Consider the following 13645-nt stretch of genomic DNA (forward strand, 5'->3'; position numbering starts at 1 on the left):
GTCAAGGCCAACGCGCTTCACGGGCGGGGGCCAGCGCGCCCCAGGCCGCGCTGCGCTAGGCCGCTCCCGCTGCATCTTCCCGCGTGCCCGTCCTCGCGCGGCCCCCCGCCACGGGCCGTTCCCGCCCGTCTCCCCTGTGCCCGCCCCGCGCCCCCCGCCCCCCCATTCGCCATTTCCGGCGGCACCCGCGTGCATCCCGGCAGCCCGCGCGGCCCCGCGCGGCAAGATGATCCACGAGCTGCTGCTGGCGCTGAGCGGATACCCGGGGGCGGCCTTCACCTGGAGCAAGCGCGGCGGCCTCCAGGTATGGCGCAGCCTCGGCTAAAACCCGCCCCGCTTAGCCCTGCGCTGCCCGTCAGCCAGCCCGCCCGTCCGTCCGGCCGTCACCGCTGTTTCACCTTCCAGGTGTCTCAAGAGCTGCCGTTTCTGCATCCCAGCGAGACCAGCGTCCTGAACCGGCTCTGCCGCCTCGGTACCGACTACATCCGCTTCGCCGAATTCGTGGAGCAGTACACGGGACACGTACAGCAGCAGGTGGGGCCGGCGGGCCGTGCTATTTCCCGGGGAGAGCGCGGCAGGTGCCAGTAAGGTCAAGCTGCCCAGGACACATGAGTGTTCCGCGGTCCTTGGCCCATACCCGCACTCACGCTAGCACCGAGCAGAGCTCGAGAAAGCTCTCTGTGGTGCACGTAAGGCAGGGCAGAGAGCAGTGGATGAACCAAATGTAAAATCTTATTCTTGGTGAAGTCTTGTAATAATTTCTGACCGCAGCAGACTGGCCAGGGTGTGTGAACTGAACAGGATGCTCATGACTATCCTGTAGTCCTCCTCATGATCCGTGAAGAGCCTTGCAATCCAAGAGGCATGCTTAAGTGAAAGGAAGCACTGGTACCAGTGGTTCCCAGACCTTGCAAAGGTCCACAAAAGAGCTAAATACAAATCTGCCCAAGTAACTCTCTTTGTTACAAGGTTGTATTTGTTTTTCTGATCACTTTATGGTCGGCTAACGTGCATTTCAACACGTTTGGAGCACTGACTACGGCTGTGATATTGCACAGATATTATGGTCTTCAGACCACAAGTCTTCAGACTTGTGCTAGGATGCTGATGCAGATTTTATTGTTTGGTTTCAGGATCATCATCCATCTCAGCAAAATCAGAGCGGATTACATGGCATTTATTTGAGAGCCTTCTGCACAGGTCTTGATTCAGTGCTGCAGCCTTATCGACAGGCACTGCTTGACTTAGAACAAGAGGTCTGTAGTGCTGCTGACAGATTGTGGAAACTTGTCATTTCTGCAATAAACATGCTTGTAGTAGTTTCTAAGATAAAACAAGGTATTTTCCTTTCCACGTTAGGGATGCCTTCCAAATTGTTCGTGTGAGATGCCATTGTAAATTACTTTTCATCCTAATAAGTATTGTCCCCTCTTCCTTCGGTTCAGTGGGTGTGCTCCCATCTGTGTCAGAGCCCAGTGCTGTCTCAGACTATTGTGGCATCTGTTTTCAGTTTTGGAGGTTTTGATTAATCTCTCCTAGACTAGTAGCTGTCATATCTTGGGTAGCGTCACCATCCTGTGACAGTTAATGTAATAATTAATCTTCATTAATTGCTTTATCTTTATAGTTTCTGGCTGACCCACATCTTTCCATCTCACATGTTAATTACTCCTTGGACCAGGTATGTCATGTTAATAAACAGGTGGTGTTCTTTGGTTGCTCTTATCACTCATTGAGTCTTATAAGAAGGTGGGTGAGATAAATGAGGCTTACTCCATCATGTCATGCCATTTCTGTCTAATGCCACTACATCTGTAGTCCCTTAATCATGCTCGGAGGATCACCTCAACACAAATCTAAGGTCCTCCACCTTGACCCTCATACATTCCTCACTGCCTTTGTTTAGCCTGAACTACTGCTGGAATAAAGTAGCTTCACGCACCTTGGTCCAGTGGAGGCAGGATGTGCTTCCTAGAGATTTGCATGCCATGTTTCTAATTTGTGGGGAAAGACAGATAATAGTTTTATTAAATTATTGTGTTTGGCTACTGTCCACAGTTACTCAAGTATAGTTTTTTCTCTCTTCCTTACACAACAACCTAATTCAGTATTTCACTCCTTGTTCTGCAGTTTCAGTTACTCTTCCCCTCTGTGATGGTCATGGTGGAACAGATCAAAACTCAGAAGGTACAATAAAATTATAGCTACTTTCTCTTGGCAGGTTTCCTCTTTAACTAATATAAAGTTATTTCTGCCCCCATCCCAGACTTCTAATACTATAAAAGAATGTAGTTTCAGTAATAGATGCCCTATTACTAATTCTACTGTAAGCATTGAGACTATTTTACAAATTCATTTACACTGGATTTGATTTTTTCCCTTATCCCATGATCTTTGATGACTTGAATTTTATAGGACAGGATGCTGTTGGTGAGAATTTTTGCTTTTCTGAGTTTGTTTCATCTGACTGTTCCCTGAAATAAAAAAGGCAGAGGTTAATGTTTTAAGAATTCAGAGATCTTTACCTTTTTTTTAAGGGAAAGTATTGAGAGAAGCTTGGGTGTAGAACCACGCACAGAAGGCCATTTTCATCACTACATGGAGTGTGTTATATCTGTCTTTCTGTAAGACTTGTTCATTTTGTTAAGGCATTTGCTTGCTGGCTGAAAGTGCAATGTTTAAGTGTGTGAAAATATCAGTACAGATCCAAGTAAGGACCTAGTCTAACCTTTCCTTTCTGCAGATTCATGGATGCCAGATATTGGAGACGGTCCACAAACATAGCTGTGGGGGGTTGCCTCCTGTTCGCAGTGCTCTTGAAAAGTATGTAGATACAGTTTAACTATTACGTCATTCTTCTGGAGTTAGTGTCAAAGTGTTTCTTACTTGTTGAAACAGTACATGCAAAACAGTCTTGCATGATATGAAAGTAGGAGTGTCATGCAGGGAAAACTGTCACAGTCTCCATTATTTATCTAAAGCAGGCTTGTTGTGGGAAATAAGGCTTTCTCCATACTTTGGATTAAGGGCTCACAAAACTTCAAGCCCAGGTTTTTTTCTTCTTATGAAGTCTATGTGAATCGTTTTGCATATGGTAGACCTGTTATTGATCTTTGATCCTTCAAAAGGATAAACGTTACAGTGTGAGTGTTGTGATGTTTGTATGATCTTGTGTAGAAAGTCAGACTACTTAAAATGTAATTTGAGTAGGAACAGCAGCCACTGCTTACTTATACCTCTAGTCTACTATCAGATTTCCATGGAGAAGCCACATATCCAAAGGATATATTAGCTTAATTTTGCACCTTTTAGTTTTGTCCACCTTTCTCTCTTAAATATATATATATATATATATGTATATATACATATATATATATATATATATGTAAAATACCACGTTAGCCATTTAGCACTACTGCCTGGCTGACTAACTGGACTTTCCAGAATGACATACAATGAGGTTTTGATTACTATGTGCGAAGGCCTGACTGACTGTTTTTCTTGACCTCAGGATTCTGGCTGTGTGTCATGGAGTCATGTATAAGCAACTCTCTGCCTGGATGCTACATGGATTGCTACTAGACCAACATGAAGAGTTCTTTATTAAACAGGGCCCTTCTTCTGGAAATGTCCCTAGCCAACCTGAAGAAGATGATGATGACTTAGGAATTGGGGGTCTTACAGGAAAACAGCTACGAGAACTGCAGGACCTGGTAAGATCTACAAGTCATAAGTTGGCATCTTTGGTCCTTAGGAAACTAAAGAAGAAGTGTATTGTCTTCTGCAGTGCAAGCTATGCTAGACATATATTGAAACCTACTAGGATGGTAAATCAAGGTAATATTGTAATAGGTTGCTGCTAGGCATAAGGGACAGAGACCTATTGATTGGCACAGTTGGATAACCCCAGGGCCAACAGCCCTGTGGATGGAATCTGTGTAGATGCTGATGTCAAATAATGGGAACTGCTGCATGCCCGCTGCTTTTGACTGACCTGTTTCTCATTCCTTATGGTCAGTGCTGTGATCTGTTTAACATAGGCATTGGTGGTAGTGTGAGCAATTGCAAGGGACAGGGTGTGGGGAGCTTGGCTGTTGTCTTGATTTGTACACTTTCTGTGTGGGCAGCTGGGTCAAGTACCTTTCTTGCACAACCATTAATTGTGCAAATGTTACCTAACAGGGTAATGCTACTGACATTATTGGTAGAAAATGTGCTATGTGAGAGTCAAAAGACTGCTAAGCAAGGGAGCAACCTGCCAGCACACTGGTGAAATGTGATAACTCTTCCTGTAGATGCTATACCATTAGAGTGCCATTTTGTAAAGCAGCTTTCTCAGTGGAGTAGTCTTCCACATTATGAGCATTTGAATAGAGTCTAAATAGAGAACAGTGTGGAGCAAGTTCAACTCTATTTGAATTCACACTCTAGTTTATGGTGAAAAAACATTTCATGGGCACCTATAGTGTTAGTACGGTGCATGCAGCTTGGTTGTGACCACACAGAAACTCTATGTTGTATATTAATTAAGTGCCCTGTGCAAACAATCTCTGCTGAAAACAGACTACACCCAGAGAAAAACAAGGGAAAACTTTAAAAGGCAGTTAGTGAAAAATCTGTGATTTCACTATGTCGAATAAAGAAAGATTGGGAAAATTGGTGAGTCTTCTAGGTGCATGGTGGAAACTGTAGACTAAGCAACTTCTTTCTTCGGTATTGTCGATTAACAGTGTTGGCAGTTCTTCAGTCAAAGAGTAAAATAAGATATCCTGAGTGTTAATGGGATAGACCCATAAAATACTTGGGCATTGCCCCGTCTAAAATTGTCACTAGAATCTTAAGAATTGCTAACCTGTTAATGTCAGTGTACAACCTTGTAACGAACTGTTGAAGTGAAGAATTCTGTAGATGGCAAACATTCTCAAAAATTTGTTTGGATTATTTTTTCTGGATTGTGGACTACTGAAACTAATTCTCCAGTAACAAGAAAACTGGATGAAATTATCAGTGTTGCATCCCTGAAGGAAGATCTTGCCTCCATGCTTGGAGTTTTTTATTAACATTCAGAAATAAAGTTAATAACTTACTGTATTGTTTTAAAACAGCTTTTACAGGAACTGAGAAAATTGCCTTATCTTTGCTGGCAAGCCTTTGGATCTTTATCCTATTTGCTCACTAGTGGAGCTGTTTATATTTGGCCTATATCACAGGTGTTCTAACACTGTTAAAACATAGGAGTGGGTGTAGGGGCGGATTATTTTTGGTAATGCTAATTAACATTGTTGCAACAATGGCAGCAGGGCAGCAAAAGACTGATGTAATGCATTTGTAAGAAAAACTCCTTTTGCTAATGTAACATTATCCTTTGGTACAGCCAACTTGTTGCTATTCCACAAAGGTTTAGCTTCTTTTTCCCCTTCTGCTCCACTCTGATGGAAGCAACATCTCTAGGGAGATCTGCTAGCATATCAGAAGCGTAAGAAAGTTTACTGGCTTATTTAAATGATATACATGCACACACCCACCCCCTTTATACAACTTTTCTATCTGGTTTTCTCACACTGTTTGCACTTGATTTCTTTTCCTTGGTGTCTCTGGCAGCGCTTGATTGAGGAGGAGAATATGTTAGCGCCATCTCTAAAGCAGTTTTCTTTGAGAGTAGAAATGCTGCCTTCATACATTCCTGTGCGGGTTGCTGAGAAAATCCTCTTTGTGGGAGAATCTGTACAGATGTTTGAGAATCAGAATGTTAACCTCACCAGAAAAGGTAAGGAACATCTTTCTTGCAACCTTTCCTTAGTTATGAGTGACTGACAAGTAGTTTCCAAAATACCACATTAACAAATTCCTCAACAGTCATTGACCATTGGCTGTTACTCTTCAGACTGTATGGATAGTTGTGCCAGGACAGAGCAGTGGTCCCAGTGTTCTGCTTCTGATTGATTCCAAGGGAGACATGTAAGAGCAGGATGAGTAAATAACTCATTCCAAACATAGTCTCCAGGTTTCCAGCAGCAAGTCACCATGTGATTTGCTCTGGATAAATAAAGCAATTGCAAAGGTCTTGTTTTCTTTTCAGTTTGCATCCCTCTCCCTAAAGGCTGCAGACAGACACAAAGGCACATCTTGCATTGAGTGTATACGTTGCAAAATGGTGTCATGAGATTAACAAACATGAGAGATTAATTTGCAAAGTGGTCCCAAAAGTTGCTATGGAAGACAAATTATATGGAGCCTTAAAGACAGCAAGGGAGAGACAATTCTAGCTGATGGTTCACTTTGAGAGCTTGAAAAGTTTACATTGGGGGTGGTTTGGGAAATATATTCCTACACCAATGGGGGAGGTCTTTTGTGGTGGCTCTACCTGGAGCATGTCTATGCAAAAGTACTTAAATTACTTGAGCAACATTACAGAGAGCAAAGGACCAATTCCGTTGGACTGTTTTCTTGAATTAGCAGTAGCAAGGTGAAAAGAAATTGGTCTTCTAGCTTATCTGGTTAAAAAAAAATCCCCAAGTTCAATCAGTAGGATAGATTTGAAAGGGGCAGGGGTATGGGGAGAACCAAACCAACTGGGTTGTGTGGCAGAAAAGTTGTGGGTTCAAAGATACAGCTGAGTCCTAAAAAAAGGGCTGTTAGTGGCAGCCATTTATGTAGAAAATATTTGGGGATTTTGCTGATACCACAGCACTGCCATGACAAGTGTCTGTACTGTAACTGTACTTGCAATAGTAATCTTATACCTTGATACCTGTACTTTGAGGTCTCCTCTTGACGTTCCTTGCCAGACCTGAGACAGTGCTGCCTGGACAGCCTTTCTGTTCCACTGTGCTGGAAGGGGTCTGCATGTCTCCAAATGGCATCCGTTTTTACTCTCCAAAACTCTTCTCATTGCTGCATAGGCTCCATCCTAAAAAACCAGGAGGACACTTTTGCAGCAGAGCTACATCGACTCAAGCAGCAACCACTCTTTAGTTTGGTGGACTTTGAATCGGTGGTTGACTGGATACGGAGCACCGTTGCTGAGGTGAGCATCCTAGGAAGGGTAACTACTATGCAGGCTGAGAAGCTCTTGAATTCTATGAACGACTGGAAGAAGAAGGGGGCTCTTCAGTGCCAGTGATTGAGCAAACATGTGAACAGTGCAGCTAGCTTTCCGGTTCTAACTGGTCTTAGAGCTTCATGTAACCCCAGCTTCTAATGACAAAAGGACAGTAACAAATACTATGGTCTTTCATGAGGGAAAGAAGGGTATTTTTGTATGTTTTTTTTGTTTCACTTGAAATGACTTCAGAACTTTTCACTTGCTTTCGGCATAATAGATGGCATCTCGCTGAGCACATGCATTGCTTTGGCAATTTTTAATCTTTTTTCACTTGGGGCAGGGAGGGGAACGTAAGAAAATGGGGAGGTTAGAGAAGCAAGAACAAAGCTGGGGTAGAACTGATTTCATAGGAATTTGGACCTTTTTTTGGCTGCAGGTCTTCATGTTTCCTAGGCAGTTTTTTGCTGGTATATGTCAAGAATTTTAACCAGTAGCATGGGCTGCTACACAGGACTCTTTCATAAAGCATTTTCTATAGGTGCTTTTTTTGTATGCATCACAAGTGTTTTAATACAGCAGCTACTTTTCCCTCTGAATGTGTGAGAGAATTCCGAGATGAGATTTCTCTTGTTTCGTTTGGTTTTTGTTTCTTCACTAGCATCTTTGGAAACTGATGGTGGAAGAATCGGATCTACTAGGACAGCTGAAGGTAATGCAAGTGCTAGTTTGTTTTTGCTAAAGCAGCTTGCTCTTTCCCACCTTCTTTCTTTCTCTTAAATACTTTACTGCCTTATACTCTCTTCATTTTAGGTAAAGCTGTAAAATTTTTCATTTTCCAGTCTCAAGAATGAGTGATAGAACTTGGTCAGAGACAGTTAAGAGGAGTATGTGTATGTGGTTTTGTAGTTTGCATTTTGAAGCAAAGGCAGTGTCAACTTTTTGGTCAGTGAATGAAATTTCGGAGCTCTCCAACTGTGTTTTGAAACAGCAGTTGTCCAAATAATAAAAATGGGTGATAACAGCTAGGATGCTTAAAAATTTCTGCTCAGTTTTTGGTATGTCAGGTGCAAAAAATTCATCTCCCCAGATTATAAAAGACTTTTACCTTTTGGGAAGAGGTGAGCTGTTTCAGGCCTTCATTGACACTGCACAGCACATGTTGAAGACACCACCTACGGCTGTAACTGAACATGGTGAGTGTTGCTTATTTGCTTACCAAAGCATCCTCACTGTGGTATAGCAGGGAAGTGGTAAGCCTTGTGTTAAGATACAGCCTACAGAAGAGCTGTATCTTAACCCTCTAGATGATGTCACTCATTTTGAAAGAATAGCATTTGTGAATTAGAATGTCTCACAATGAGTGAAAACAATCTCTCAGAAACCTTCCGATGGCAGGTATTTGAAACTGGAATTAAAAGTAAACAGGGTCAATTGTGCATCAGTGTTGTCTTTTACAACCAAAAGGAAATAATTAATGGGTGCAAAATTAGCAGTAGCTGCATCATCTTGTGCCTGATATGTGTTCTCTCATTGTCAGATGTCAACATTGCATTTCAGCAGTCTGCTCATAAGGTGCTGTTAGATGATGACAACCTTCTTCCTCTTCTTCACTTAACCATTGAGTATCATGGAAAGGAACATAAAGGTATCTACTTGCATTTTTAGAAGTAAATTAAGAGGGGAGATGATGACCTTGTTTTCAAATCCTATTACTTCTCTCAAGTCAAATACTAATTTTGTTCCCTTTACTGCCCTATGTGATGGCCTAGACTGTTTTGGCTCTCTTAATTCTGTTCTTCCCCTTTTCTTTCTTGCCATGGTTATATTGACTGAGAAGATAACATAATTCAGCACCTTACTTGTTTTTAGATACTTCTCAGACTCGTGAAGGGCCTTCCCGGGAGTTATCTCCACGTGAAGCCCCCACATCTGGATGGGCAGCTCTGGGCCTTTCTTACAAAGTTCAGTGGCCACTGCACATTCTTTTTACTCCTGCTGTTCTCGAGAAGTAAGTACTAGGTATGGTCTTTCTATATTCATCTGTATGTTCCCTAAGGCACTCCCTAACGTGTTGGGGTTTTTTTCTGCACTATGGAGAGAAAGGTAGAGCTATTGTTCCCTGAGCCTTAAAATAGCTCTTTCCACTTACTCATATTGAAAGTACTTGTAAAGACAGTAAGACCTGCAAGAGCTGTTGATAGATCTGCACTGATTTACAAACAGTGCTACTTTAACAAACAATGTTTTCATTGACAGCTCCCATCCTTACACTGAAACTATCTTTTTATTTTTTAGGTCAGTAATCAATACAAGCAGAAATCTTACTCTACAAGATGTGCCGTGGGGCATGTGGGCCATGACCTGATCGGCCCTAACTATTGGCAGGCAGTCACCTCCAGTTTTTTTTTCCAGTCTTGCATTGTTACATTCTCACATTGTCCAGTACCTGCATCGGAGGAAGATTGTAGTCTTAAACAACTTTGTATTTTTTGATTGTAGGTACAATGTTGTGTTCAAATACCTGCTGAGCGTGCGACGAGTCCAGGCTGAGCTACAGCACTGCTGGGCTCTCCAGATGCAACGCAAACACCTGAAATCTAACAGAACAGATGCCATTAAGTGGCGTCTGAGGGATCACATGGCTTTCCTTGTGGACAATCTTCAGTATTATCTGCAGGTCAGTATTAGAGAGAAAGATAAACTGTATCAGTTAATCAGTAACTGGCAGAAATGCATGGAGGGAGCACTGAAGGCTGAGCTCAGGTTTCTGATTCCTTGCACCTTAAGGAAATCAGGATTTCCTTCACAAGTCTAGAGTTTCCTACGAGTTCCCAGACTATTGCTACAATCATAAAGTTTTTGGACTTGTGAATCAGTGACATGGAGGAGTTCTTTAGTAGCTCTAGTGCTACTGAAAGTTTGTGAGAAACGACAGTCATCTCTGAAGTACCATCATTAAGATACCATCCTGGTTTCTTCCCTTGCCTCTTTAAGTGAACTCTACTTTGAGTTAAGTTTTGGGCTTTTTGGTTTGGTCGGTTTGGTTTTTAAAGAATTAAAGGCTTTCTAAATTCTCCACAGTAATCTGGCTGAGCTTTTGCACTGCAGCCTTTGCCCTGAGATGCCAGATAGTATCTCCCGGTATAAAATTCAGAAATTACTATGATCAAATACCTTTGTTTACATGCTAGCTATATACTTTTTTAATAGGTAATGAAAGTGACCTTTTCCCTTTCTACTTAGATATTACTCGGGCATCAAAAATGGTTGCGTACCCCATATTATGTACTGCTCTTGTATATAATTCCCCATTCATCAGCCAGAGAGAAGGGGATCCTCAGCCCCTAACGTAAGAGTAGCAATAAGGAAAGTAATTTTCTTGTGTAAAACGTCTGGCTGGTCTGAAGCACTCCCAGTTCCTCAAATCAGTAATGAGGTATCTTCACATATCCATCAGGTGGATGTACTGGAGTCTCAGTTCTCACAGCTTCTGCAGCAGATAAATGCCACAAGAGATTTTGAGAGTATACGACTGGCTCACGATCATTTCTTAAGTAATTTGTTGGCTCAGTCTTTCATCCTCCTAAAACCTGTAAGTAGGTCTTGTTTTCACCTTTTTCTACCAATTCTCCAAGTGCCCTAAGAAACACACCCCTTTGAACAGATATGTCTTTCAAATTATAGCAAATATAGACAAATTATATCTTTTAAAACAGATCAGTGGTAATCTCCTGCAGAGTACAGACTACAATTCTAGGAGTAAGGCAGGTATAAACTAGCACTGATAATTGAAGTAAGATCATCTAATTTACTGTTGGTGAGGGAGAATGCTGCATTCCTGGCATTTTAAGTCAACATTATTTCAGTGTTCGGTTAACGTTAATAATTTGTCTTTTGGCACTATGTTTTTATCACAGGCCATATTACTAAAGAAGTACTAATGAGCATAGTGCTGGGAACTGTATTCCTGAGGGACTCATACTGATGTGCATTAGATGAGGAAAAATTCCCTCTTAAGAAAATAAAAATAGTTAAGATGTTCCCTAGTGGATTTAGGGTCTTTTTAATTTCATTAATTAAAAAAAAACCCAACAACAAAAAAAATAAAAACAAAACCCCCTAGAAGTATTTTTCTAATCAGCCTCACAAAAATTGCAAAGACGGTTAGTTTCAATGAAACACAGTGTCTCTGTGCTCATCTATGAGATTACAGTAGAATAAAGGTGGCAGAATAGTAATTATCCAGTCTGATCAACTGATACAAAAGAACTTCCAAGTTTAGTGAACAGTGAAACCAAAGCCTTGAACCATAGCTCTTGTTGGTCTTTATCCTGCCTTCTTAATCCCGGATCTGCAGTGATCTGGTGATTGGATAGACAAGGCAGAGTGCAACCCCTGTACCTATTTGGATGGCTTATGCCAATTGCTTGTTTCCCCAGAAACGTCTGCAAAAGATTGTGGGAGGGGTAGAGGAGAGATGCAGCATAATATTTAAATCCTGTTTCCGTAGAAAACCTTACAAAAATGCAACTTTAGTATCTTCCTTCCTGATTAAAAACCACAGTATCAACAACATCTTCATTATGAATGCTACAACTTTTCAGGTACCTGCTTTCTCTCTGTGTTCAAACCCTGTTTCAATTACTAATTTGCACTTTTTATCCTATGCAGGTTTTCCACTGCTTAAATGAAATTCTGGATCTTTGTCATAGCTTTTGTTCTCTGGTCAGTCAGAATCTGGGCCCATTAGATGAACGGGGAGCTGCACAACTCAGTATTTTGGTGAAGGTGAATCTGTTTCTGTGAATCTGTTATTCTCCCGTGCAAACATTTGCCTAAGCAGTTTTCTTGGCTTTAGCAGCTGTAGAACAAGAATGAGTGTAAGATGAGACCTTCTACGTAAGTGCTTGTAATTACTTTAACTAATCAAAACTGTTCCCGAGTTGGAAATTCTGTGTGCACAGAGAGGAGGAATGGGGGCAGATACTGGAAAAGAAAGGAGGCAGGTATCTGTTGATACTTCTACCCCTCCTTTTGGATAACTAACATCGAGGAATTCTTGTGGCTCACAGCTAACCTTATCCTGGACCACAAGTATCACATCTCTTGCAGTAATTCTTTTCTCAAGCTGTTAAAGGACTGGGTAGGCAGAAACAGAGATGAAAGGCTTGCTTGCTTGCTTTCTCTTCTGAGAGGGCCTAGAACTGATATCTTCAAATTTGTAGGGATTCAGTCGTCAGTCGTCACTTCTCTTCAAGATTCTCTCTAGTGTTCGCAACCATCAGATAAACTCTGACTTAGCTCAACTGCTGCTACGCTTGGATTATAACAAATACTACACCCAGGCTGGAGGAACCTTGGGCAGGTAGGAATATCTTGAGGGTTGCTTGTAGCATTATCCTGAGGTACTTGAAGTACAAAGCCATTTTTATTGATTGCTTCTAATTATTTTGGCTTACACTAAGCATTGATAAATACTATGACAGAGTAACAAATCAGCATATGGTAATTTTTGAGTTTCATGTGCTTTCTCCCCTTTGAGTTTCTTTTGGCAAAAAGTTGAACAAGCTGTTTGCTCGTATTGGCCAAAAAATGCCGGTGTGGGTTGGTAAAGGGAGTTACTTTCAACATGTAGTTAACACTGTACCTTTCTCTTGCAGTTTTGGCGTCTAAGCCCTAAGGCTTCCTTCAGGCTGTGACTAGTGATGCGTCAAGCACTGGAGACTGGTGCACTTGGACAGTTGGAATATTTGCACTCAACTGAATTCTTCTTTGTAGCCGGCTTTTGCCTGGTGAACTACTGTTTCAAAAGGAATTGGCAGGGAGTGCCATTTATGTGAGGCTGCCCAGTGATTGCAGAAAGCTACTCTATTTCTTCTGAATTAGTAAAAATATGCTTTCTGCAGCCCTGCATATGCTTCTAAATGCTTCTAGGGAGGCAACCTCTTCAGGAACTGAAAAAACAAGAAGTATGATGTCTTGATTCTTCAGCTGGACTACGTTCCACTGCAAGTTTGAGTGTGGAGGAAGTAATCTTGTTCTTAACTATGAATGAAGTTTTTTTGGCTGTATTCAGAAGTTCCACTTGTGTAGTAAACTGATTTACAGTACACAATGTGTGCTAATCAAATACCACCACATAAAGGAAATGGCAATAGCAATTTTCAATTGAGGTGAAGGGGGAGGGAATAAGAAATATATTTTTTTAACCTTTCCTCATGCAGTGCACTAGTCTAGCATATGTGTATAGGTCAAAGAAACGCCAATGCTATCACATGCTTTGTCTGTACAATTTAATACATTTTGTGCGCTAAAATTACATATGCCTACAGGACCTTCTCCGTATTCGAGTACAAAGCGCCCTCTGCCGGCAGAAAAATGGTAAGGCGATGCTTACCTGCAACATTCACTCCACCTATGCTGTTTTCATTCCAGACTATTTAGAATGCCATTAGTGACTACCCTACTGAACCAAAATAAAAGCATCTTGTCATGCAATTATATGGAATATTGTCAATGTCTGCACCCCAGCGCACAGGGAATAGCACAGCACGGCCTTGTCTGTCATTGAAAAGTGGTATCTGGCAGGAATTTCTTGCC

General features: G+C 41.7%; 1 protein-coding gene across 2 annotated transcripts; it reads left to right on the forward strand.

Moving 5' to 3' along the window:
* Positions 1–146: 146 nt before the first annotated feature.
* TUBGCP4 (tubulin gamma complex component 4) lies at positions 147–13543 on the forward strand. 2 transcript variants are annotated; one of them, XM_085070112.1, is made up of 18 exons: positions 147–304; positions 406–534; positions 1134–1256; positions 1628–1681; positions 2131–2187; positions 2744–2823; positions 3512–3713; positions 5602–5767; positions 6903–7027; positions 7704–7754; positions 8133–8238; positions 8583–8690; positions 8915–9053; positions 9545–9722; positions 10503–10637; positions 11717–11833; positions 12271–12410; positions 12706–13543. In XM_085070112.1, the coding sequence occupies exons 1-18, from the start codon at positions 227–229 to the stop codon at positions 12716–12718; spliced, it is 2001 nt and encodes a 666-aa protein (XP_084926238.1). In that variant the 5' UTR covers positions 147–226; the 3' UTR covers positions 12719–13543. The 2 variants fall into 2 exon arrangements, with proteins under 2 accessions (XP_084926238.1, XP_084926239.1); XM_085070113.1 differs by lacking the exon at positions 12706–13543 and having other exon boundaries at positions 12271–12414.
* Positions 13544–13645: the final 102 nt, after the last annotated feature.

Source organism: Lichenostomus cassidix, chromosome 10, assembly GCF_008360975.1.
Source record: "Lichenostomus cassidix isolate B80296 chromosome 10, HeHo_3.0, whole genome shotgun sequence".
Lineage (NCBI taxonomy): Eukaryota > Metazoa > Chordata > Aves > Passeriformes > Meliphagidae > Lichenostomus > Lichenostomus cassidix.

What these genes read in the sequence shown, in the direction of transcription:
- TUBGCP4 (XM_085070112.1), top strand. Translation starts at nt 227, where the DNA reads ATGATCCACGAGCTGCTGCTGGCGCTGAGCGGATACCCGGGGGCGGCC. An exon ending in AACAGATCAAAACTCAGAAG is followed by an intron (nt 2,188 to 2,743) that starts GTACAATAAAAT and finishes TCCTTTCTGCAG; the next exon opens with ATTCATGGATGCCAGATATT. An exon ending in TGTTAACCTCACCAGAAAAG is followed by an intron (nt 5,768 to 6,902) that starts GTAAGGAACATC and finishes ATTGCTGCATAG; the next exon opens with GCTCCATCCTAAAAAACCAG.